Raw genomic sequence first — 27737 nt, forward strand, 5'->3', positions numbered from 1 at the left:
AATTAAAGTGATTATTAAGTAATTCAAAATCTAAAAATGAATAAGAATCTGTACATGAAACCGTTTTGGCTAGGGTGCCTTTGCATTGTTACCTTCGCATAGCGCTTAGAGGTCAAGAAAATCAATACTTTTGCATGGTGCAATCTATAATTAGAAGCCACGTCATTAAGCTATACATGAGTCATGAGGGTTTAACTTTCCATTTGTGTTTTAACTGCTGTTCTGACTCAGTAAAAATTTTGTCCAACACAGCAAAAATATGTGCAACAGAGTAAAAAAATTAACTGATCCTTGTAGATTGTGAACGAGAAAGAACTTATGCACGATTATGTTTTGACAGCAAAAGACAGAGATCGGTGTCTCAGAGGGATGATATTACGTAACTGATTACACCTCCTCCGATCATATATGTAAGTAGGTCATGCAGGAATTTAGAGGATGCAACAGTGTAACTTAGGCTTACCTTATTATTTCTAAACGACCAAAATATTCTTCAGAATCATTGTCAACACAATCAAAGGACTAAAGCCAAAAATTATGAAAAATGGCCCTGACTCCAAATTTTATAATTTTGTGAGGGTAAAAAGGCTATGACATCTGCTTCCTAAAACAATTTACTTTTTGTCATTTCGTCCACACACTTTCTTTTTACGGACTTCAAAGTGCAGCAATGAATTAAAGGCATTGACGTTTTAACGTCATTTTTACGTCGTTGTATTGCTAAGATAGTTAACTGTTAAGATTCACAAAAACGGCGTATCAGAAAAAAACTGTAGTATCCTTTTTTATAAATTCTTCATTGAATATCCTCTTCCTATATACATGTACAATACAAAATTATTATAATAAAATGGAACATCGTAGAAAAATGTCTAAAGCATTGTGAAACTCACAAGTCTTATGCCTATTGATAGCGTTTTTTAAAAATTGAAATATCTCTCCGAGAAATGAATTCACAACTTGGATAATTAAACATTGAATATTGACAAAATCATATTACTGATGTATGTATATATATAGTTTAAAGAAGGATATATTACAACAAATCTTAATATCATGTACACACGTATACAAAGAATTGAAACCATAAACATTAAGGTACTGTACAACAAGATAGTAAAAGACAATGATGATACAGTCGGATTTCAATAACAATGGTTCCGATTTTTATTGAAATGTAAGAATGCTTGCCGAAATGTTGTTTCTTTACCTGAGAAGAAATATTGACTAATTCTGTCATTGGATACAGAAATAATTATTAAAAAGGAATAAACAAGATTTAAAACATAAAATATTTAGGGTTGTATTCAACAGTAACTACACAAACATAACTGTTTATTCTTCCGGAACACTTTCGCAGCTACTGACATCACTGTCGGAGTCATCAATGGTAGGAGGGATATCTGCTGCATCCAGGACATGCTCGCCCCAATCACGAACACCGTATCTCTTTCCCTCATGCCTTCCTTTTGCTAGGTACCAAATAATGGCCGCTATATGTGAACACATGCCTACAACTCTTGCACCAGCTCTACATGTACAGTACCATGCGTTGACAGTACATTCCGAATATTCAATCCAGACGAAGTATTGTTTTGATGATGTGTGACGACTCTGAATTTTCACTTTTAGCAGTCTTTCATTATCCTTATGAAAAAATATATCGCATTCCCCCTCAATATGTTCTTGAATGTAACTGCGAGAAAGCTTTAGCTGATAGGTCCCACACGTCAAATTCCGCAACTGTTCCTCATCAAGCGTAGGGAAGTTCTGAATATCACACTCATGAACCGCCTGCCACTGAATAGATCTTCGGTTCAGACAATTTTCTTCAACCGTTTGCTTGAGATTATTAACCTGTTCAAAATGATAACAATGCAATTATAAACAATTGTCTACGAATTAGTTTTAATAGTACTAGTATATCTTCATTTATTATGTAGATATGAGTGTCTGTTTTGCAGTTGTCCAGTTTGTTTGAAGTTTAGCAATCTATTAATCTATGTGTGATTGAAAATACCTGTTTAGACAAATATAGCATTTTTACTGCCTCGGCCTCATCTTCCTCGGTGCTTTTGTTCAGGGGCGGTGAAAATCTGTTAGACAGCGCACATACAATTTTCACGTAATCTCCGATAAATGGGATCTGATTTGTTGGCAGAGTCTTATCCAGGTATCTCCAACGCTTGATTCTCGCATTTGAAGATTCCACCACCCATCGGACCTATCAATATCAAAATGGATGAAATTATTAGTTCACGTCATTTTTTAAGAAATTGTAAACAGGCTTATTGATTATGAGATTTAAATTGCCTACCTTTGTAACAAGTCTGCTGATATTGGCATCGCCAGTGCTCATCTGTCGTTGCCCCTTTTCCAAAAAACAGGGCATTTCTGCCTGGATTCCAAGATCTGCAAGCAGAGGCAAAGCGTCCCTGAACCCTCGGTCCACGATGAAAATATCGTCTTCGCTGACCCAGCTGCGGATATTCTCTGCATTTGTTTTAATGATGTGATGGAGAATTGAAGCATCATTATTTTTACTGTCAGCTAGGTATGGGCCCAATATAGATACAAAGTATCCAGTGGTTGTCACAATCACCATTGGTTTGACTAGTGGTCTTCCCTTATGCATGCTGTAAGAGCGCCTTTGGTAATGAAAATTGTTGCTCTTGGCTGTGTAGATATATGTGCCATCGAGCACCAATATAGCCTGGTTTTTCTCTATGTTCCCGAACAAAGTTTGAGCTAGCTGACGAGTGTGACCATTAATGACTTCCTCTCTTGTTATGTGCGCAAACCCAAGACTCTGTGGAACAAAACTGGTCAACATTGCTTTTCTTACAGAAGCAGCTGCTCTTCTTAAGCTGGACTTTGAAGTACGAAATAATATGGATAAAATCTGATTAGATAGTCCAGTCTTTAATTTGCACAGGAATATGGCTACGGATTTTCTAAGACTTCTGGATGGAGTTTGTTTCACTTGATGTTTCAAAGAATCACATACAGTTTGAAAATTATCCTTATTGAGTCCTAGTAGAGCCATATAGTCAGCATCTGTCAGTGTCTGTAAATCATCAAAGTCCAGGTGGGATTTTTCATTTCGATGGCATAAAAAACACATCTGTTGCAGCAGACTTAAAATGGTAGTTCTGTTGATAAATGCCTGTTCTGTAGTTGGTAACTGATGAATGGCATCATTTGTGAAACGACCATCTTTCAGATGGACTGGACAGCATCTATTTCCAGATGGAATAAGTATGTTGTGCTCCACGAAGACAGCTGTGCGACATTCTGGAGACACCACTACTAATTTAGGTCCTGGTTTTTTGCAAAGAATACAATATGCATGGATCTTTGCTGTAGATTTCAGATCCAATGTCACTGATGGAGGACTTGATAGATGTTTCCTGTTGTCAGTAGTGGACGAAGGCGCTAGTGATTCCTTCTGGATAGTTGAACAACATGTGGGTGTTGCAGACGATGCATGGTTTGACACATCTCTGTAGTAGATATTTCTACATTTACCGCAGATGACTGAATTTCCTTTACTCTCCAATAGAAATCTTTTCCTTAAGTATTTCCTAATGTTTTTGTCAACGCGCCTTCTCTCCTTTGGTTTAGTCCTTTTTGAACACAGCACACAGTTAAAGTACTCAGTTTTTTCTCCAGGCATGGTTGCATTATCTGGAATTAAAACATTTCTTCATCATCCATGTGAAGCATTTCATGCATAAACATTTTAGTTTGAATATAATGTCATGATTTACCTTTTTAAAGATAATTTCTTTTTGTCCATATAATACTACTTGAAGTGCATACTTTTGAATTATAAACATTTCAAAGTAAGTCTTAATACAGACTTGTAGCATCGGTTTTCTTTTTTGTTTTATTGGGGAGGGGAGCAGCTGGAGAAGTTGCACGACTTCATAGAATTGTCTAAAATTCTTGAAAAGCAGTCAAAAATAAAATAAAAAAGTATATGGAAGACATCTCAAATCACAACACATAAATGGCCATCCCCCCTTCACCCCCACCCCCCCCCCCCCCCCCCCCCCCCCCGAACTCCAAAGTGCTGAATCGGAGGAGGGGGGGTCGTCCTTCACAGCAATAGCTGAATTCATCACTCCAAAGATGATAGCAAAGAAGAAGTGATATATATAAAGCACGGAAAAAGCAGATGAATTCTTTAATAAACATAACTGCCCTGAGTGAAAAAAAAATTAATCTAAAGCACAGGACATTTCACTTTTTTGGATACCCACTTCCGCCCCTACCCGGGGTTGAACTCACGACCTGCGGAATCAATCTCCTAGCAGCATGTAACCAACGCTCTAGAACGCTCGACCATCTAGGCAAATGTTTTTCATAACCCCCCAACCCCCCCCCCCCCCCCCCATGCTTGAAGTTATGAATATTGACACACGTAAAAATAAAAAAAAAATCCGAAAATAACCTAGTTAATAAATCAAGAAATTAGTTAATAAGTCAAGAAGTTTAAAATACGGCGGCTTTATTTGAATAAAGCTGCGTGCCAACGTAATGAAAAAAAATGCAACAATATAATGAATGACACACCCCCCCCCCCCTTATTTTTTTTTTTACAGTAGTGAGTGGGACGATTATAAGGTAGATGTTATGACTATTGGCCCCATGTAAGAAATGACAAGTCCCCCACCCACCCCCTCTCTTTAACACACACTACACGATTTAAGAAGTTGATAGATTTTCATATTGGTATCAATTTCAATTTATTTATTGATTCACCAAGTACGTTGGCATACAATCACGTTACACAATATGATATAAATAATGACTACATATGAAATACTAACAGTTCTTATAAATAGATGTAAATACATGTATTTGACATGTACCTGTGATATCAAACTGTATCTATGCCATTTAGTATTATATTAATTAAATATAATTATATCACTTTACTTTTGTTGTGCAATTCAGAGCATTCATGTAAAAATTCATATACCCTTCTAGCATGAACTACATTGACATAGAACTTTACAATGGTTTTCCTTTGATACATCATCATCTGATATGTAGATGTTCAAAGGTTAATGTAAACAAGAGTTTGGGGGGGGGGGTTGGGGTTGGGGTTGTAAATGAAAAGAGTTGACTGAAAGAGTAATTTCCCTTTGTCGTGTTTTGGATCTAAGCGGACATCGTCTGCATTGTTTTGTGCACATTTTGCGGCATAAGAAGTAAAGCATTATGCCTAATTGTTTGACTGGACATACTTATCAAATTGCAAAGTAAGTAAATGTTTTGCATTTTAATAGCTCAGCAGCAAACTGTTCATTCATTTAACGTCATTTATACGGTGGTAGGCGGATTGGCCTACTAAGTCGCATATCGTAATGAAAACATGTGCGCGGACCTAACTTTTTATCGTGGTCTACTTCTGTGATCAATGGTGGTAATTATTTCCTAAGATTTGGTAAATACCAAGGACAATTCATAGTAATAAGCAGTGTGGCAATAATTTTAATGAGGGGGGAAATGTAGACTGTTTATAAACATAACTATATCGACAGTAATTGGTACCCGGCAGTTGAATAGGTCTTACCCCGGTACATGTCTTTCTCTTATCGGAATATACATGTATATGTGTACATATATACATAAATATATATAGGCTATATGTATATAAATATATGTAGGTCTAAATTGTTTTATATTTTTGATGGTTAATTCTAAATATATAGATCAATATAGGCCTATATGGTAGTAATTACCGATAGGTGTTTCTAAGAGCGGTAACTCTTCAAAAGCAAGAAAGGTAACAGTCTTTAAAAAAAAATCATGATACACAATTTGTGTATATTGTTACATGTATACATAATCATGTATAGGCCAGGCTGTACGTGCGTGCATTATAAAATGGGTACGCAGCAGACGACAAGAGTAGGCCTAACGATAACATTATACTTACATGTATAATTATTTAGGCCTACTTGTAACTCAAAAATATATTGCATTCAGTTAGGCCTAGTATCTTTTGTTTTTCCTTGTAAGAAATCTACTTACCATTACATAGTCTCAAAATTTCCCTGCTTGTTCTTCATAATCGTTTTCCTTCTGTTTGACATCCGAACGCTTTTGTTTACATGGAGATCTATTTTTATCACTGGGAATTCCCCATTTCCGTTCATCGGAACTCAAGGCAAATTCGAAAATTCATAATGATAGTGATTCCAATGCTGTTTCATTTCAAATATAACAAAATTCAATCATAATTTTAAACTTTATTACATATTCCACCATTTAAAACGTAAATCCGGAAAGCTACAATACAAGTTTTATAATATAAACAAACATGAAATATAACATGGCACCACTCGTGAACCAGCACACAACTGATACATGATATTCCTAAGGTAGTCATATAACTTTATGAAAAATTTCAGCGTGGTTTAAGGATGGCGCCCATAAAAATTTGTTAAATAAAGTCTAGAAATTCTGTTTAAAATGGGTATATTTGCCATACCGCATCTGGTTTCAATGCATATAATTACGCTCGAGCTGTTTCCTGCACAAAACTTGATATGGCTATCGATAGTATGATGTCTTATCAACGTATTGCCCAAGTTTTATTTCATAATTAAAAAGATTGATTTTCAAGGATTGACAGGGCCAAATCATGCAATTTTGGCTTTAGTTCTTTGAGTTCGTTATTTAGTTTCAAAAATGAGACTGAAAATAATGATCTTGGGGGAGGGAAAAGATAAAAGGTACAAAATTATAGGTCTGTGTTTACGGAAGACAATACCCCGGTTTCAAGTCTTCAAAACACTGCCTGGAATTTTACGAGGGCTGTTTACTGAAATACATATAGTTAGAGCAAGTGTTAGATAAAGCCATTGTGTCAAGCATGAATGTAAAATGGTTTACAGTCCACAGCACGCTACACACAATGAAAAATAATCGTGTTTTCAATTTGTTTGTACTTCAAACAAACAATTGACAATGACAGGCATATGCTACATGTATTTCGAACGTACAAAGGATGAAGGAGGGGAAGGGGGCATGGATTTACTGTCGTTCCCTGTCCGCACATTTTGTTTTCACTGAACGATCTTTTAAAAATTCATATAAAAAATGCATTTAGTTTTTCGGTGAAATGCCTCTTCATTATTTCTAACAGTGGTTTGAATATTACCGTATGAAAATTACTTTTGTAACTTTTAAGTGCCTAGCTTGGGATTCTCCTTGAGCTAGCTTAGACATTTACATATTGTAAATATTATATATTTATTGCGAGTCACTTCTGTTACGTTTTTTTTTTCCATATTAGAACTCCTACACAAGCTGCGAATCTTATGCTTTTTTGCAAAGGTTATTTGCATTTTCATATAAAGAACTGTTTTATAAAATTGAAACAATAGTATGCAGACAAACGGGTGAGTTTCCTTTGCAATATGAATATGAGCTTTTACACAAGGAGTGTAATACACACATGTTGATGAGTACAGTGTTTAATGTACCTGTGTAAAAATTCTTGGAGTTTTTTTTTAGATTTACATATAACAAACAATCACTACAATGCCTAAATGTAAATCCATGCATATATGTTAGTCTAATTTATCATATTCGATTTAGTATATCCTCTTGCACTAACTTTCATGTTAAAATTGAGCTCTTTCCACTTTTGTTGATAACGCAGCATTCGGTTTTAAAGTTATTAATATTGCACATGTATGATGAACATCTTTTTTAAATAACTTCCTAAATTTTGTTTTCAGTTATACATGCAAGGTGAAGATAACGAACAGTGATCAATCTCATAACTCCTACGAGCAATACAAAATAGATAGTTGGGCATGTATTTATTTTATCTGACTTATTTGGATTCACATTCTCTCCAAATTATGCACTGGATTCTGTAGTACAAGTCATACAGATGCATGTTTATGTATATATTTAAATGATTTCTGGTGAGGTGATGAAATGGATGTAAAGTGTTTCATAGACCTGCATTATTGGTGTGTTTTGACATGAATATATGTGGCACTTGTCAGTTAGTGTATGTGGTTATGTGTATTTTTCTTTTTTGTCCAGTTGTTTGTTTGTTCCTTTCTATTATTATTTGACATACATGTACGTATCAAACTATTGATTTGTTTCATTTTAGTTGTATTCTAAAAAATATCTCATACACTATTAAACTGGAACACAACAGTAAGTTAGTTGCGTAATAACAATTGAACACTTTTTACCGAAAACTACCATTACAACTGTTTTCACATTTTCTACCAAAACTTGACAAATTTCCAAAAATATTCTTCTCTAGAACATTACATCTGCATGTAAGAAAAAAAATTGCATAGTCATTTAGAGCATTTCATGATCCAGGATGGGGGCCGAAGCGGAGCGGATCAGAAACCCTTGACTTATTGAAGATGGGTGGGGGCCTGAACTGGGTATAAAGTGTTTATGTGTAAAATATTTGAATAACATAGCCTTTAATGCTATTGATTGATTGTATCTTGTTTAACGTTCCTCTCGATGATTTTTAATTCATATGGAGACGTCACCAAGACTGGTGAAGGGCTGCAAAATTTAGGCCATTGTTCGGCACATACGACCATTGAGCAGTGAGGGTTCTTTAGCGTGCCACACCTACTGTGACACAGGACATCTGTTTTTAAGGCCATCTCCGAAAACCCGTGACGTTCACACCTGATGCAGAGAGTTTGGCGATGGAACTGTCACTACCTGTTTTAACAACCTAGGTCTGTCGCAGCCGGAATTCGAACCCCGACCGTCCGCATACAGGGTGAACACTTTACCTCTAGACCACCGCAGCGGTGGTAATGCTATTGATACTAAATTCTGATTATAGATATTTAAAAAGAGCAGGTGTCCTTTACCAAAATTGTAAATTTCATGATCCAAGGACAGGGTTTTAGTTCCGGGTGGGACCAAAATTATTATAGTGACCATTGCTTTTAACAACATCATATAAAGTATATATTTCAACATATTGAAAAGTTTCAGGACATTGTTTCCAATCCATATTTGTTATTTTCTTACAGGAAATGTATTATTTAGTTGTGTGAAAATAAAGAATAATGCATGAACTTTTTTTTACTGTTGTTCCTGCTCGTTAACATTACATACAGAATTCATGAAGTCAGCTTTATAGTGCTTTTTCAGTATTTTCAGTACTTTGATTGCCTTTTTATGATTATCTTCCCTTTGAAGGGGACAATTGACCCTTCATTTGAACAAACTTGAATCCCCTTCACCAAAGGACAAATTGAACCAAGTTTGATTGAATTTGGCCCAGTGGTTCTGGATAAGATGAAAATGTGAAAGGTTTATGGACAGATGACAGACAAAAGGTGATCAGAAAAGCTCACTTAATTGGGCTTTCAGTTCAGGTACACGAGCTAAAAACCACAAATGCAGAGAAACAAAGTGCTTTTCGATTTTTGAATTGTGTAAACATATACTGACTTGAAAATCAAGTTTTCTTTTTAATATCCCGTACAAAATTAATTTGAAAGAATCTAGACATGTACAAATTTTCAGCATATTTTGTATATTATTAGAAATTTGACAATAAGTATGCTAAACAAATCCAAATATTTTCAATTCTTATATTGTAAAAATATTTTTATAGGTTTATGTCCGAGATTAGAGGATTTTTAGCTAAGAAGCATTGTCTATGCTAGGTTTACTGTAATGATAGTTTAACGCCGTTACAAATGTAAACAGATGACAAATCTGCACTGCTCAAAACATTTAAATATGATGCAGTTCAACAAGTTCTTGAATGAAAATGTGAACAAAAGAAAATGTTATCCTCACGTACGCATGCATATTATGTCAAATAGTAGATTAGATTATACATTCTAAAATAAACTTTAGTAAGATGAATTATATAGTAAGATAAATATTGTTGGTCTGGCCTAATCTAGCTTAGATTAATTTTGCCTGGCCTGTACAGTACTATTTATCAATAGAAATATATTTTTCTATTGAAATGTCTTTAAGCTTGATGTATATAGTATTTTTTGGTTGAAACAACTGTATCAGTCGATGTTATGATACATAAATATCCCCCCCCCCCCCCCCCCCCCCCCCCCCCCCCCCCCCGGAAATCTAGATCCATCAGAAGTTGTATAAACATATCACACTGCAGAAAGTGATAGGCTAACTTACATGTATAGGCCTAATGAAATCTATCATGTCCTTCTCTAGAATTACTCAGCACAAGAATGCTACGCGTGGCCTTGTCCCCAACTGCTGCAAAAAAGTTGAAGCACAAAAGTCCCATAACTCCTATAGAATTTGTCAAATCAAAATGACGGCACAATATGATCAACTATACATATGGTGACTAACAATCCTTCAAAATTTGAACTAACTCCGTACAGTGGTCTCTGAGGAATTGCGTGCACGAAGTGTTCCTATAGTGTTGCAATTCAACAACTCCCGTAACTCTTGTAAAATTTGTCAAATCAAAATGGCAGTGCAATATGATCAACTACATATGCATTTGGCAGATTCCGGTACCCTACATCTAGCCTAGGATGTATGACAGTAAGTGATATGTATATACACCTTACTTTTGCAATGCAGTCGTCTAATTACTCTCCCGGAAAAACTTCTGCTTTCAGAAAGTAATGATCAAAATATTTTTTTAAAATGAATTTATCGAGTTTTCCTTACAAAACTGCACTCTATTTTGAGAATAAAAAACCCATGATTCTCAAAGAAAAATAGTTACAAACATTGAAAGTGTTATAAAAAAATTATGTTAAAATGGACTGTATTTCGCAGGAGCTGTCAGTAGTTCCAGTTGATCAGTGACGTAAACATGTTGTTATATGTCACTGTATACACACTATGGCGGAAAACATCATGCATCTGAGGTTAGATGGAATCGACCGAGGTGATCCGAGTGCTACATATGGTGACTAACAATCCTACAAAATTTGAACAAAATCCGTTGTGCGATTTCAGAGTTGTGTCCACAAAGTCAAGTGGGATTGACGGACACACGCATGAACACCGATACTTCTATGTCCCCATCCGCGTTGCAGTGGGGGACAAAAATGATAACATATAAATTTGAGTAATCATAACTAATTATATCGTTATTGAAAATACTGATTGTTTATTATATATTGCACTCAATCTGATCCATCTACAGTACAGGTCGAAAGTGAAAATGGTGGTTCTCTAGATACCAGAAATGACTTTAATGGAAAGCTAGGGTTTATTACCTAAGTACTAAAAGAATGAATTTCAATTGAAAAATCTCTTACGTTTACTATCACCAGTCACTTGCCCTTGCGTGGCAGATACGCATTTTAAAGTTTTTACCTACCTCCGAATCACATTGTAATCGAAAAATGTACGTGAAACATCCCTTCTTTTCTGTGTTTAATGTAAAGTTTGAGAGCTGACAGATATTTTCATTTCTGACATATGGATTTAGTATGTTTTTGAATAGAAAAATCTTGTACGCTATTACTACTACTTGTAGAACTGTATAAGGCTGATCACTGTCTTCTATTGCTGAATGTGTCCCACCAACAGCCTTATAAAGGCCATCCACGCTTTCATTTCACCATGTAATGGTTAATTTACTTTCGAAATTCCAAGTGAACTGTCATGTGATCATGAATGATCATGATCATTGAAATTCCAAGTGAACTGTCATGTGATCATGAATGATCATGATCATTGAAATTCCAAGTGAACTGTCATGTGATCATGAATGATCATGATCATTGAAATTCCAAGTGAACTGTCATGTGATCATGAATGATCATGATCATTGAAATGGGGTGTTCACTATCTGACTCTCAGAGAATACAAGATTAAATAGGAAATTAGGTAATGATTACTTTTTAATCCGATTGAGTTAAATTGCATAAAGTGTATAACTTGTATAGTTTGATAAAACACATGCATTTTATTCCTACAATAATTAATATCCAAAGATTATGGCATATATAACTTTAAACTTAACCATGCATCCACTCAGATTAACACCTTGCATTGAGCCAATTAAACACAACTCCTTTTAGTAATAGATATCTTAAAGCAGTTTATTTTAGCAATCTGGGAAATTGAAGAAAATAAAAAGGACCTACTTTATTTTCCAGTTATCTGAAGATGACATTCTCCTTTGCTGCTGCTCATACAAAGCCAGACATTGTGATATTTTTGGGGGACTTGATGGATGAAGGGAGTCAGGCCACAGCTGATGAATACAGAGATACCTATTACAGATTTCTTAACATTTTCTCACACTTTCCAAGTGTCAAGGTACAGACTTCATTATTATTCATGCAGATAGTCATGATTATATCAAAGGATTCTGTACTTTCTTTTAAGAAAACATCTATAGCCAGTTTGCAGAACACAAATGTACACACCTAATGCCAAAACTCCCTACACTATGTTCTAGTCATGCTAATCAGGACATAAATTCATTTTTACGTAATGTGGGACATCTGTATATTGTTCTGATACTTGAAATATAGAAAATCTGTCTCTAAAAAGATCGAATTTTCACCAGATACCTACAACACAACACGATGTCACACATTTAGTCTGGCGATTGATTGAGAGTACTCGCAGGAAACTCAGAGTATTTCAACCATTTCTCAAAAAACAATATTTTTAATGAAATTTAATTAGAATACAAGAGAGAGAGAGAGAGAGAGAAAGAAAAGTAGAGGTGTAATATTGATGCTCTATCAGTATAACCCCCAAAACACTTCTCTACTAGTGTTATATAGTGAGACTCTCCCCACCCCCACCCCCTTGGAAGATTGGCTATTTTGTGAGACTCCCATCGGAAGTCCGACTATATAGTGAGCTTTCTCTTGGGGAAGTTCTATATAGCCAGTCTTCCCCCTTTACAGTGAGCCTCCCCCTAACCCTAACCCTTTACTTTAGTATCCGGAATAGTCCTGTTCGCTGTAATTTACATGTGTTTATCGAAATACATGCCCTTACAGAAAATATGTACATTTTGGTTACCTTTTTCAAGTACACTTTGGGTACTTTTCGGGTACATTAAAAAGTACCTGGAATGTACCCAAAAGGTACCCGGAAGTATACCTTATTTGGAACCACACTTAAATTTTTTTTATAGCTGCAGTTGGGTACTTTCTGGGTACATTTTTCTCTCCAACTTTCTAAGTTTCAATTTTGTAGTAACTAATTGTAATTAAAAGATTTATATAGCACCCTATCAACATTAGTTCTCTAAAGTGCTTTACAAATGTGAGAGAAAAGATAATATAAAATCGATGTGCACATACATGTTAATAAAATATTCATAGTGCCAGAATTAAAATGCATAATTAATATTATTAATATATAGCGCCTAATGTAATGATATAATTACCTTAATGACATATAAAACAATTTAGAATAACCCTTAGGAATAATTAAATACATACAGAGGACATATAAGTATAATAACAAACTACAGTTCAAATAGCATCTGAATTAAGGTTTTTTGGGTTTTTTGTGTAAAAAATGTAACAGCACTGCAAGAGCTGTAATGTAAGAGCACTATAAAGTATGTAAAAAAAAAATAATCCACAAATTAAAAGCTAAAAAGATGCATTTTGAGGTCCGTTTTAAAACTAGACAGTGGAGTATATTGTCTGAGTTTAAAAGGCAGAGAGATCCAGAGACTCGATGCGGCCTTATCCAAACGTCGATCCTCATATGTTTTCGTACGTGTCGTCAGGTACCTGGAGAAGATGCAGAGATTCGGATCTTAGTGATCGTGTGGGATTGTAAACTGTAAGGATGTCCTTGATATAAACTGGAGATAGGTTGTTGAGAGATTTGAAGGTATGAAGAAGGATCTTATATTGAATTCTGTATTCAACTGGGAGCCAGTGAAGATCTATTAGAACAGAAGTAATATGGTCGGATTTTTTTGAGCGTGTTATTAATCATGCAGCTGTGCTTTGTGCCCTCTGAAGTTTGCTGGTGTGTTGAGAATGAACACCAAAAGGCAATGCATTTCTGTAATCTAATCTGGATTTAACTAACAAGTTTACTAGAGTTTTACATGCTTCATTATTGATAAATCATGGATGGATACAACCAATTCTCTGAATGTTCACATATGCTGAGCGGGAAATAGAGAGACAGTGTTTTTCCATGGTAAGGGATTTGTTAAAGGATGTGCCTAAATTTTTTATGAGAGATGAATCGCTTACAACACAGTCACCAAATTCAAGATCAAAACTGTTCATATCTTTAAGTCTGTGTTTTGGTTCGAAGACTACAAGTTCAGTTTTATCTTCGTTGAGTTTGAGGAGGTTGGTACTCATGTTCGATAAACAACAAGGTTGAACAATGATATAGATCTGGGTGTCATCAGCGTATATATGATAAGTCATATCATGACGTCTGCATACTTCTCCTAAGGGTTTTGAAAAAAGACAGTAGTCTTGGACCCAGGACTGAGCCTTGCAGTACACCACATTTGAGGGGACAAACATCGGACAACGATGAACTGGCGGCAACATGTTGATGTCTATCACTAAGATAGGATTTAATCCATTTCAGTGCAGATCCAGTGATACCAAACTTGTTGTCCATACGTTGCAATAGGATATTGTGGTCTATGACATCAAAAGCGGCAGAGAGGTCGAGCAATACAAGGATAGCGCAACTGTTATTGTCAAGTGCACATACGATGTCATGATGTAACTTCATTAGTGCAATATCTGTAGAGTGTCCCATTCTGTGTCATGCAGTTGATGCATCTCCAGATGAGCTTCAAGAATCTTCGAAACGAATGAGAGATTTGACACAGGGCGATAGTTTTTGAAAATTTCTTTGTCAAGCCCTATTTTTTTCAGTAATGGTCGAACGATTGCCTGCTTATAGTCACTATAAGAACATGGATTCCAACAGCGACTTGTTTATGATTAAAGTGATGGATAGCAAGAAACTCTCAATGCATTTTTTCAATAGATTCGAAGGAACTGGGTCCAATTCACAAGATTTGGGTGCTGAGTTCATAAGGAGTTTTCGATTTTCTCCTGTAGTTGTAGGTGCAAATTTCGTGAGGTGTTCATCATCAAATGGAATATCAGAGCAAAAAGGATCTTTTGTGCCATTGTTCGAGGCAATAGATTTACAAACTGATAAACGGATATTGCTTATTTTTCCATGAAAATATTTAGCAAAGTTTTTCCGATAATTCCTTTCTCTCAGAAGATGAAGGTTAAATGGGTTTGGACGTGTTACCCATGAGCCGATTCGTCAGACAATAGAGCTTCTTAGAGTCTCTGCCACACTCGGTCATTTTGCGTGAATAATATTCCTTTTTACACTAAGTTAAGGATTTGCTGTATGTTTGAACTGACTCGATCCTTATATATTTGATGGTGTAGTGCAGTCAAATGTGTTTGTCGCCATGTGCGTTCTGTTTTTTGCTTATTTCATTTTAGCATAGGAATAGAGGTGTAACGATACAACGATACATCGATCGTATTAATCGGATGGGCTCACGATACGCGTATCGTATCGTCAGCTATATATCACGATACGAATAAATTTTGATCGACTTACTTTGATTGACAATCTACGTACGACTTAATAAGTACTTGTCTTACCAAAATGGCAGAACACGAGGTGGAAAGTGAATCTAATGTTCAAATTGTGAATCCTCCTGCAGTTTTCAAATCTGCTGTGTGGAAAACCTTTGGATTTTTAAAAGGTGACAATAAAAAGGTTGTGTGTCGGGAATGCAAGCAGATTTTGCCCTATAGTGGCAATACTAGGAACATGTCTACACATCTTCGAAGACATCACGGCATTCAACTACAGCTACGAGACAACAATAACAACGATCGCCCAAAGACAGTAGCTCAGGTACAGTCATCAAATACAGTCTTAGGAAATATTTCCGAAAATCAGACAAAAATGGATTATTTCCGAATTGTGAAGCTCTCGGGTGAGAAAAAGGAAATGATAAACACAGCGATAATGAACTTCATAATACAGGACTTGCGCCCGTTTTGAATTGTGGAAAATCCCAGCTTTGTTTCACTGGTTAAGATTTTAGAGCCTAAGTATAAAATACCGCCAAGAACATTCTTTTCTGAGACTATGCTGCAAAACATGTACGATACTGGGAAGGAAAAGGTTACAACGAAGCTGAGTGATGCCCAGTTTGTAGCACTAACAACAGACGGCTGGACATCCCGATCAACACAATCTTATGTTACTATAACTTCCCAATTCATTGATTCTGACTGGAAAATGCAAAGCTTTGTCCTACAAATGCGTCTTATGGAGGAAAATCATACTTATATTAACATTGCCCAAGTGTTATTGAATGCTGTGGATGAATGGAAACTAACATCCAAGTCTCCTGCTCTAGTGTCAGATAATGCTGCTAACATGGTGGTAGCAACTAAGGAAAGCAGACTTTCCCCGTTTGTAAGATGTTTTGCGCATACACTCAATTTAGCTGCCCAGCGAGGTTTGAAAGTGAGAAGCGTTTCCTTGCTATTAGCCAAAATACGAAGGATCGTTGTTTTCTTCCACAAGTCATCAGTAGCAGCCTCTACCCTGGTGCGCAATCAGAAACTGCTATCGCTACCTAATCATAAATTGAAAATTGATATTTGCACCCGGTGGAACTCAGCCTATGACATGATAGAGCGATTTCTTGAACAACAACCAGCCATATTTGCCACATTCCAGTCTTTGAAAGACTTAAGAAAAAGGGAAAATGACCTTGTGTTGTTATCAGACAGTGACATTTCAAATGCTGAAGATGTTCTGAAAACAATGGCCCCATTCAAATCTGCCACGAAAATGATGTGTACGGAGCAGGGCCCAACATTATCCATCATTCTTCGCCTACTCGATAAGCTGCTAAAGAAATTAGAATTCAATATGGAAGATTCTACACTGACAAAACATCTCAAACTGGCAATGAGGGAAGACCTTGAAAAGAGGTACAAAGAAGACAGAGAGGTTTTTCAGATCACAACAGCAGTTGACCCACGTTTTAAAGATTTTCCGTTTTTGGAGGAAAATGAAAAAAAATGAAATCATGCTTATACTTACCACATTGGCAATCAGCAAAGCTACCCAAACTGGAACCTTTCAAAATCAAATGATAAAACAGGAGCTAGGATCAACCAAAGATAAGTCACAGATAGGAACAGTTGAACCAATTCCTCGCCAAGCAACACAACTTACAGACCCACCCCTCCCAACATTCCCTGATGTACACAATACAGCAGCTGCTTCTGACGTAGATATTAAGGCGGAGAAGTCACCACCCAGAAAGAAATCTGCATTAGATGACCTTCTCGGGGATGTATTTATTCAAAAAGTTGAAGTTCTGCCCCAGAAGTCCCCCTTAGAAAAAGTAAATCTTGAGATTATTCAATATCAAAAGGAGAAATCACTCAGTTTGACAGGAAATCCCCTAGAGTGGTGGAAGGAGCACCAAATTTTTTATCCATATCTGTCCAACCTGGCAAAACAATACTTAGGTATTCCCGCAACCTCTGTTCCATCTGAGAGGGTGTTTTCAACCACAGGTGACATTATTACAGCACAGAGAGCAACTTTGAAGCCAGCATATGTGGATATGATGGTGTTCTTGAAAAAAACAAAACCTTTAAAGTTATTAAACTGTCACAAGAGAATGAAAAGGATAGCTGAAAATGTTGAGCTTTGCTCTGTGTTCTTATTATTGTGCAGTATTTGTACCAAGTTAAATCATCAATGGATTTCAAACTACCATAATTCAAACTGTTTGTACCATAATTTCTAGTCAATTTCATTTGATATTTCTACAATGTCTAGTCATTTGGACTGTTTTGCATAATTTTTTCTAGTCATGAGTCAATTTCATTTCATATTTCTACAATTGGTGTTAATAAACCTTTGTAAAGAGTTAATGAGAACTTCTATGTTTTTTATTAGGGTAAGCAACTAAGCATCACAATATTTGACAATAAAAAATGAAGATATCAGTTTATCTAATATTTTTTGGCAACCATATCGTGATACGTGTTGTATCGCACTATTGTATCGTGATACGTATCGTATCGTGAGCTAGCTGGCGATACACAGGCCTACATAGGAAGTTCCTCTGCAAACCACTGCGAATTATGCCTAGCGCTCGCATTTCTTTCTTGCAATGGTGCATGCATGGTCATTTATCACATCACGGATACCCTCATTGTAAAGGCCAACCATGTCTTCGATTGGAATATCGCTCTTTATTTTTGATAACTAGGACTTTATGTCCAGGCAAAAAAACTTGTGTTCAATTTTGCGAAAGGAAAAAGACTTCTGTCAGTTTTGAGGATTTTATACTTTGAGGATGGAATGAATGCCTTTATGATCACAAAATGAAACACCTTTTGAGTCACATATGAGTTGATTATCAGTGGTTGGAGTGGAATTCAGGATTGTGCTGTCATCTCTGGTAATAAATACGTCCAGTATATGTCCACACACATGAGTAGGATCAGTTAATATGCTGTGTTAGCCCATGCTCTTGGAGAGAGTTCATGAACGTTTGGGAATTTCGGCCCTTAACCATGTTAAAATGGAAATTCATGTCTTTTTGGGGTACCTTCGTTGTGCAATTTTATGTTAACTAAGTTCTCATTTTTGGGGTACCTTTCGGGTATTTCTTGGATAGATTTTGGGTATATTTTTCTTACCATTTTTAGATGCCCATCTTTAGACGGGACGTATTATGGTACAGCGATGTCTGTACGTCCGTCCGTCCGTCTGTCTGTCTTACCGTCCATCCGTTCGGGGTTTTCTCTTTATAATTTCATTTCCCCTTCACATATCATGCTGAAACTTGCTGTGTAGCTTCTTTGTGGGTCACTCTAGATCATAATGCAATTTTTATCCATTTCGACCTTTTTTCCAGGAGTTTTGCCCCTTTATTTGGAAATTGATATTCTATGGAGGGTACATAATTTGTCCGCCCTACTCCTCCCACAGTTTTCAAGTGAGGACCTTCTTATTTTGTGGAGTGTTTGTATGGGTATTGAAGATGTGCATGTGGGATGGATTTTGATTTTCTACAATTTTTGAGAAAATTACAGGTTGTTGAACTTAGTCTATTTGGAAATTAATATTCTATGGAGGGTACATAATTTGTCTACCCAACTCCTCCCACAGTTTTCAAGTGAGGACCATCTTATTTTGTGGAGTGTTTGTATGGGTATTGAAGATGTACATCTGCGTATGGGGAAGGGTTTTGATTTTCTTCCATTTTTGAAAAAATTACAGGTTGTTGAACTTGGTCCATTTTGAGTAAATCTCGATTTTTAAGCTAAGACCCTTTGTTCATATGAAAGTTTGTCACAGCCTCATGATAATAATAATAATAATAATAATAGCATTTATTTATCCAGGATAACACAAATTAGCATATAGCTAGTTTCCATTGTGGTCCTGCATTAAAACATATACACAAACAAAAATTAACATCTAAAATTAGTATCTAAACATGAATACGATATAAAAGAAAAAGGGGGAAAAAATATAGCATAAGACACACCTAATTAGTGATAAAATTATTACCTAAATATGAATACATGACATAAAAGGAAAGAAGAAAAAATAGCATAAGACACATGCACACACAGTGTGATATCACAACTACATTTGGCACACCTGAACAAAAAGAGAAAAGCACGATGTTTAATTACGTGCTACTTCTATAAAATATTCCATCAAATACATAGCTTTAAAAATGCCAACCGAACCAGAGCTTTGAACATTTTGAGACAGTTTGTTTCAAAGGAATGCAGAAGAGTAGCTGTATGAACGTTTAAAATTTTCAGTTTTAGCTCTTGGTAAATATAATAAATTAGACATATAATCGTTCGACCTGGTTTGGCGGCAATTCACATCTCTTGTATATTTAAACACGTTTAGGTAATTTGGCATTTGATTATTTAAAACTTTGAACAGAAAGACAACCTTTCTAAACATAAACTAATCCTTAATTGGCATCCAGTTCAAACAAGAAAATAAAAAGCCAGAAGAGGTCCTGATATCTCGAATATTTAAAAGTATTCTTGCTGCCCTCTTTTGCAGCTTGAAATTTTTTTCTAAATATAGTTGATTTTGTACGTTACACCAGACAGTACAGCAGTAAGTAAAATGTGGAAAAACAATACTATTAAAAACCATGATAAGTGCATTTGGTGGCATAAAATAACTCACTCTCTTAAGTACCTCAAGTTTTCTTACAATTTTCTTTGAAATAAACTCCACATGTGCATCCCATGATAAAGTATTATCTATATAAACACCTAATAGTTTTGCCTGCTTCACAATTTCAATTTGTACACCATTAAAATCTATATTTAACATTCGACATTTCCGTAACCTTTGAGACGTGCCAATAAGCATACATTGTGTTTTTTGAAGATTTATACTGAGTCTATTTTTAAGCATCCATTCTGTACCCAACGTTAGGTCCTCTTGCAATTTTGATTCAATTACATCAACAGATTTATCACTCACATCCTGTGAAGTGTCGTCTGCATACATTGTAACTGAAGAGTGTTTAAGACATTTTGGATAATCGTTAATGTACAAAATAAAAAATTATGGTCCTAAAATTGACCCCTGAGGAACTCCTAAGGATATACTTTTTTCTCTATATAACACACCTCTCCAACTGACACATTGCTTACGATTTGTAAGATATGATTGAAACCATTTAAAAGTATTGTGACAAATTCCAAAAGTACTTCATGGTTGACTGTATCAAAGGCCTTACGCAAGTCAATAAACAGAACCCCCGTAAGCCTTCCATCGTCTATGTTTTTGAACCATTTATCAGTAAGACCATTCAACGCTGTCTCACATGAATGACTTGGCCTAAATCCAGATTGACTATCTGTAATTAATTTGTTTGTGGATAAATATTCATAAAAGGAATTGAAGACATGTCGTTCAATAATCTTACTGACAACTGGTAAAATAGAAACTGGTCTGTAATTATTTACCAAATGCTCATCACCTGCTGATGGCTGATACTACCTGAAGCAAAGTTATACAAATTATAGCACAAGAAAAACACCCTATGTAAGCATTTCACGGGCGTATTATGTACTGTTTGCTGTACTCTTGTTAAAGTTTCAATTCTTTGGGTACCTTTCGGGTACAATTTTATGTAAACTTTGTAAGTTCCCTTTATTGGGGTACCTTTTGGATACATTAAGTTAATAACTTGGTATGCATATATTGAACATATATTATGATATATACAGATTGTTTACAAAAATAAAAAAAGTTAATAACGTCTATGTTTCCATTTTGGGGTACCTTTGGGTACAAGTTTGTCAACTTTGTAAGTTTCCATTTTTGGGGTACCTTTCTCAGGTACAATCTTATTTCCATTTTCCAATTTGGAGGTAATATCTTTAAATTTCTAATGATTAATTCAAATATAAGCACCGTTGCTGTAAATTTTCACTATATCATCAATCACAAGAGTAGCTGACATTTATGAATGCTTGTAAACTTACATTTATATTCCTTCTGTGAAATGTACATCAAAGTAGCACAGTTTTGAATTGTGCATGCAATATTGTAATATCCAAACAGATGTTCAGTGTACATACATGTAAATACATGCATGATCAAATTCCTGATTTCTATAAACTGCAAAAGCCCTGACCAATCAAGCATTCAATACAGGAGTAATATTCGACTCTAATATCTCCCCTTATTGAAGACATCCCAGGGATTGACACTAATGGTTGTCCGATTGCCCGAGGCAAGTGAAAACCCAGTTCGGACAAATGAAACTCAATACACACTTGCCCGATGGGGCAAGTGATTATTTTTAAAGTAGGAAATGCGATTATTATAATAATTGTGTTAAGCTTGATGAATATCAAATATTAGAACATAAAGTCCAACTTCATATATTACTGTCTTCTTTACCAAATCGTCAGATTATAGCGAAGGCCCATTCTAGTAGATCATACTGTACGTACCACCAATTGACAAAGAGAGATAATTAGAGTTACTGGTTGACAGGCTTATTATAGTCTAAAATATTTTGGACAACTAAGTTTTTCATTCGGACAAGTAAAACTTAGAGTTTACTTGCCCAAAGGGCAAGTAAGAAGAAAAGTTAATGTCTATCCCTGCATCCTGATTGGCACGGGTGAAGTGTATCGCAGTCTGTACAATGGAATGACAACATATTGTGAAGTGCTGTTGAGATACAAATGGAGTTTATTATTTTCTTTTGTGGATTTATCAAAATAAAGAGAATCTAACATTTTTAGGTCACCTGAGTCACTCAGGTTATTGGTCTGTGTCTGTCGTCGTGTGTTGTTACGGTACGTTTGGTCGCCTTGGCACGTTCGGTCATCCGGCGACCATTCGTGCTGCATGTTTCGTCACCAGCGACCAAACTTGTTGCAGGTATCGTCGCCCGGCGACCGAATGTGCCGTGAGGGTGGACACGAATGGTCGTCAATTTTAGGCCAGACCTGATCATGAATGGTCGCCACCCAAGCCTCCATCCTAAATCCCATCTTTGCTTTTATTTTGCAAAAAAAGTGTGTGTTCATGTGTGTGTGTTCGTTCGTGCCTGTCTGTGTGAATCTGAGTGATGATGTGTGTTTGTGTGCGCATGTATGTTCATATATGTGCATGTGTGTGTGTATATATGTGCTTGCGTGCGTACAATGTATGTGTGTACATTCATGTGTAATAAAGTTTGTTTTGCATTACACCCACACATTTGTCGCACCTTTGTGACACAAGTCCAGTACAATACAAAGCCAAAAAATCTTGGCATTTCTAAATGGAATTTGTTGTGAATTTATTTTGCAAACACACGAGTCGCAACATTTTAACAACACAATACTCTTACATACCATCCTTATGGCACGCCGTTTTTACATTTACCGGGGTATTCCTCTTCAAAGATATCTTATAAATTTTATAAGACATCTTAAAAAAGATATAAGATATCTTAATATGTTTGTTTCGTTATAAGATATCTCATTTAATATATGAGATATCTTAAATAGTATATAATATATTTCATAAACTTTAAAAGATGTCTTATTAACGTTTTTTCTCATAAACTCTTATAGGATATTTTATAATTGTTATAACTAAGGTATCTTGTAAAAGAAATTTTTATAAGATATCTCATATATTTTATAAGATATCTAATATGTTTTATAAGATATTTCTTAAACTTTATAAGATATCTTATATTTTTAGCTCTTCTGAGCCGAAGGCTCAAAGAGCTAATGCTATGGCCATTTGTGCGGTGTGCGTAAACTTTTTAGAAAAAGGGCTATAACTCAAGAACCCCTTGGCCAATTTTTTTCAAATTTGTTACAGGGTATCATTGGCCCAAGGGCTTTCATACATACTAAATAGAGGGATGTGACCCTTTAACAAGGGGAGATAATCAGGAAAATACAAACAAAAGTAGTGGTTGCTAAAAAATCTTCTTCTCAAGAACCACTGGGCAGATTATCACCAAACTTACACATAAGGATGAGGATATGTTGTAGATTATAAATTGTTCAAGGCATTACCCTGGGGTAAAGGGCGTGGTCTCAAGGTCACTTCAAAGTTGACCTAAAATTATATTTCCTTAAATCTTTGATATTTTAGTCATTATAAGGACTAGGATCATCAAATTTTGACAGTTGATGCATCTTAGGACCTTGTGTCAAGTTGTCTCAAAAGTAGGTCACGGTGACCTACTTTTTGAATTTTGCAGGTATTTATTTTAAAATTAATTTTGATGCATATCTTGGACACTTTGAAGCCTATGATCATCAAAACTTGTCAGTTGGTGGATCATGGGACCTTGAAATGCGTCAACTGAAAAATAGGTCACTGTGACCTACTTTCTGAATTTTATGGCTTATCATTTATAGATATATTTTAAGTTGTTATTTCAAATACCGAGAGGTTTAGAATCATCAAATCTTGTAAGTTGATGCATCTTGAGGCCTTGAAACATATTTATAAAAAAGTAGGTCACAGTGACCTACTTTTTGAATTTTGCAGATATTCAAATTTCACATTTTCAATTTTAGATGCATATTTTGGGCACTGTAAAACCTAGGATCATCAAACTTTGTCAGTTGATGCGTCTTCAGCCTTCAGTTTGTGTCGACCAAAAAGTAGGTCACCGTGACCTACTTTTGGTATTTGACAGCTAAATTACTATATTTGAGACACTATTTGACCTACAATCATCAAACTTTGTCAGTTGATGCATCTTGAGTCTTCGGAGTGTATCGACCAAAAAGTAGGTCACTGTGACCTACTTTTGGCATTTGACAGTTATATTTATATATTTCAGTCACTAATTGACCTACAATCATCAAACTTTGACAGTTGATGCATCTTGAGTCTACGGAGTGTGTCGACCAAAAAGTAGGTCACCTTGACCTACTTTTGGAATTTGACGGCTATATTTATATATTTCAGATACTATTTGACCTACAGTCATCAAACTTTGTCAGTTGATGGGTCTTGCATGTTCGAAGGGTTTCGACCAAAAAGTAGGTCACCTTGACCTACTTTTGGAATTGGATGGCTATATTTATATATTTCAGATACTGTTTGACCTACAGTCATCAAACTTTGTCAGTTGTTGGGTCTTGCATGTTCGAAGGGTTTCGACCAAAAAGTAGGTCAACTTTACCTACTTTTGGAATTGGACGGGTATATTTATATATTTCAGATACTATTTGACCTACAGTCATCAAACTTTGTCAGTTGATGCGTCTTGCATGTTCAAAGGGTGTCGACCAAAAAGTAGGTCACCTTGACCTACTTTTGGAATTGGACGACTCTATTTATATATTTTGATTTTAAATCGATGTTTACAAATAACCACATCACTCTGCCATTTCAAGTGACAGTCACATGACCAGTTCAAACTTTCAGATCGTCGGTGGTCTTATCTGTGTAAAGCTGTGTATTTTGTTATAACAGTACCGTATCATAAGTTTAATAGAAATAAAAATATCAAATACCTCTTAGTAATTCGTTGTTTTACGCTCTTTCAGCCTTAAAACTAGACATTTGCGTATGAGTTAATACATCATGTTGGGATTCCCCTGACGCACGTGGGTCTATTTATAGACGTCTATTATGGGATGATTTATATACTAGCCACTATATTTACTTTCTAAATAATATTCGCACTGTTTTCTTTTACATGCAGATGTTTTCAAGCATGTAATTAAGGGAAAGTTAATAACTTTATTAAGTAATTAATCTGCTTTAAAGTAATTATGTACAAAAATAATACATGAACATCGGGTCATACAGCTTTAAATTTGAAAATTTATGAGGGGGGGGGGGGCACCAGCTGTGTGCCCCCCTTTAAATCCGCCACTGACTTTTTCTTCATTTCGTCATCCGACCGAACACAATCAGTTGAATTTACAGCATCTTAAAGACAAATGTCTTTTTTTTCTCTCCACCTTGTCAAACAATACTGATATTTTAGCAACTGAAAAGTTTGGACATCGTTTCATAGACATCTTAAATCTTTTGACACTGATTTGTCTGAGTGCATGCACACGGATTTCATAGCCGCTGTGTGGTCACAATTAAACGTATTCGAATACCATTCATTTATTGTTTGTAAGGCACAAAAGTCAGTGTTGGGTGAATCTCTTTCTTCACGTTTTTATGTTTTGTTTAGTTTTCGTATGATTTCATTTCATTCAGATGTTGGCTTTTTCACATAGGAAAGTCTTTGCGCCCAGTATACAATGTATAGTCAAACACGCGTATAATTACACGCGTTTTGTTCGATTAATGCGTCGGTCATTATAAGTATTACTTGTGTCTTTGGTTTTTCCTACCCCCCCCCCCCCCCCCCTCGTTTACTGCATGAATACTTTTTGTATTGAGTATATTATTTTGTTGAATAAAACAAGTGCAGCGTTGCTAACTTGTATCCTAGATTGTGTTTTTTCTTTATATTTCAAATTAGTTATAAGCAAATATTTTATTTTCGGAGGAGAGTAAGGGGCCTGCCCCGGGGGGGGGGGGGGGGGGGGGGGGGGGGGGGGGAATAAAAGATATATTAGACTTTGATGTAGTGTTTCTACAAAAATATCATTCAATGTTTCAATTTTTGTATCACAATTTCTGAAATCAAATAGTACACAAATTGAAAGTAACTTTTGAAATATGAAATAAAGTGTAGGTCACATGATTTAAAAAAGAAGTACAGTGTATCAAATTTATAGATATATTAGATATTAAATCACAAATGCCTAAAATCGCAATATTTCAATTTCCTAGCTATTTATATTTTTATATACTTTAATCTTTCATTTACATGTAACATTTGATTTATCCATGCAGTTATTATTATAGATTATAAAGGAAACACAGTATTTTACAATGTAACAAGTAACAACGTCATAAGATCTATCGTAAGATTTCTTGAAGTTAAGATAGTTTTGTGAAACGGTTCTGCCGTATCTTATGATTGTCGTAAGTCATGCAGATATCTTAGACACTCTTACAATCTATCTTCTGACAATCTGAATATAGTTTTGTGAAATCCAGCCCAGGACTTAATCAATGGGTGGTATATTACACAGTCCCTTGTATATCCTTCCTTAATCCTTTGCCGACGTCACGATCGACCCAAGTCATAATGCAACAATTTTTAACTAATAAAATAATATCTGTTGACAACATATAAGTGTATATAGGCAACATGAATTGGCAACATGAATATGTGTCGGTATTACTTTGATTAAAAATTAATTTAAAAGTGTCTGTTTATATAATTTAAAGTTGACTTGCATGGTAACATGTACAAGCAATAATGAAACCAACATGGTGGTCAACTTCCGGATCAAGACATTTAAAAGTTCCAAGTGTCAAGCAAACATGCTCAAAAGAAGTGATACAATTATCACAATAAAAATTCTACAGTATTGATTATAAGAAAATGGTAGGGTATTTTTAAATGCTCTCACTTACTGTCACACCTGACTGACCTCACACAGGTAACAGGTGAATGTTGGCGAAGGTTATATTCAGGTATATGTCGATGATAAAATAAGACCTTTTAACAGATAAAAGCAAAGAGCAAACATATGATAAAATATACTCAACGGTCTTTTTTCTGTGCCTGAGTTATGAAATTAGTCAAGAAAAACTACCCAAAACAGCCTCAAACTTGCGGCTTAGAAAATTGTGCCTCATATTCCACGACAGCACACCTGGGAATGGCTCAGTATATCAATGCGTCACAACACCTGACTGCGTGTTAACGGAATTATGGGTAATGCTGACACATTGAAATTAAGAGCTTGTCTACGAGAAAACCATGCAAAATGTGATGGAAGCAAGGTTGTCGGATCAACAACATATTTTGAGTGTAATAAAGTACATCAATATCAAATACTGTGGCATATTTTTTTCGGGGGTGTAGTCACTGGATAGGGATTTGCAGCCATGTTACTAAAAATAGCACTTTTGTTCTGACAAAAGGGTAAAATTATGTATATTTTACCCTTTCTATTTAAAAATTGTAACAGGTTATTGAAAATGGATTTTTAAAAATTGACACAGTTTGTAAAACAACTGGATATACATATTCATATTGTTTAGTGTAACTCTAAAATTTTACTTCCGTTTAAGTGTACAAAGGTCACAAATTTGGCACGATTCCAGATTTT

At 35.4% G+C, this 27737-nt stretch overlaps 2 protein-coding genes and 1 long non-coding RNA gene across 3 annotated transcripts in view; 2 read left to right on the forward strand and 1 right to left on the reverse strand.

The window, feature by feature from the left end:
- Nucleotides 1–27737, forward strand: part of LOC125671002 (uncharacterized) — a 139433-nt gene that overhangs the window by 28503 nt on the left and 83193 nt on the right. The window contains exon 4 of the mRNA XM_056162786.1: nt 12141–12303. Within this exon, the coding sequence (XP_056018761.1) occupies nt 12141–12303 (163 nt within the window). The remainder of the gene's footprint in view (nt 1–12140; nt 12304–27737) is intronic.
- On the reverse strand, nt 1288–7790 carry LOC130054175 (uncharacterized). Its single transcript, XM_056162785.1, has 3 exons — nt 2318–7790; nt 2021–2224; nt 1288–1857 (listed from the first exon to the last, which is right to left on the reverse strand). The coding sequence occupies exons 1-3, from the start codon at nt 3674–3676 to the stop codon at nt 1336–1338; spliced, it is 2085 nt and encodes a 694-aa protein (XP_056018760.1). The 5' UTR covers nt 3677–7790; the 3' UTR covers nt 1288–1335.
- LOC130054180 (uncharacterized) lies at nt 15601–19604 on the forward strand. The gene is made up of 2 exons (XR_008802459.1): nt 15601–15750; nt 17848–19604. It is a non-coding gene; the product is annotated as an uncharacterized LOC130054180 (long non-coding RNA).

This window comes from Ostrea edulis, chromosome 4 (genome assembly GCF_947568905.1).
Source record: "Ostrea edulis chromosome 4, xbOstEdul1.1, whole genome shotgun sequence".
Classification (NCBI taxonomy): Eukaryota; Metazoa; Mollusca; class Bivalvia; order Ostreida; family Ostreidae; genus Ostrea; species Ostrea edulis.

What these genes read in the sequence shown, in the direction of transcription:
- LOC130054175 (XM_056162785.1), bottom strand. Translation starts at nt 3,676, where the DNA reads ATGCCTGGAGAAAAAACTGAGTACTTTAACTGTGTGCTGTGTTCAAAA. An exon ending in TCAGCAGACTTGTTACAAAG is followed by an intron (nt 2,225 to 2,317) that starts GTAGGCAATTTA and finishes TGATATTGATAG; the next exon opens with GTCCGATGGGTGGTGGAATC. An exon ending in TGCTATATTTGTCTAAACAG is followed by an intron (nt 1,858 to 2,020) that starts GTATTTTCAATC and finishes CATTTTGAACAG; the next exon opens with GTTAATAATCTCAAGCAAAC.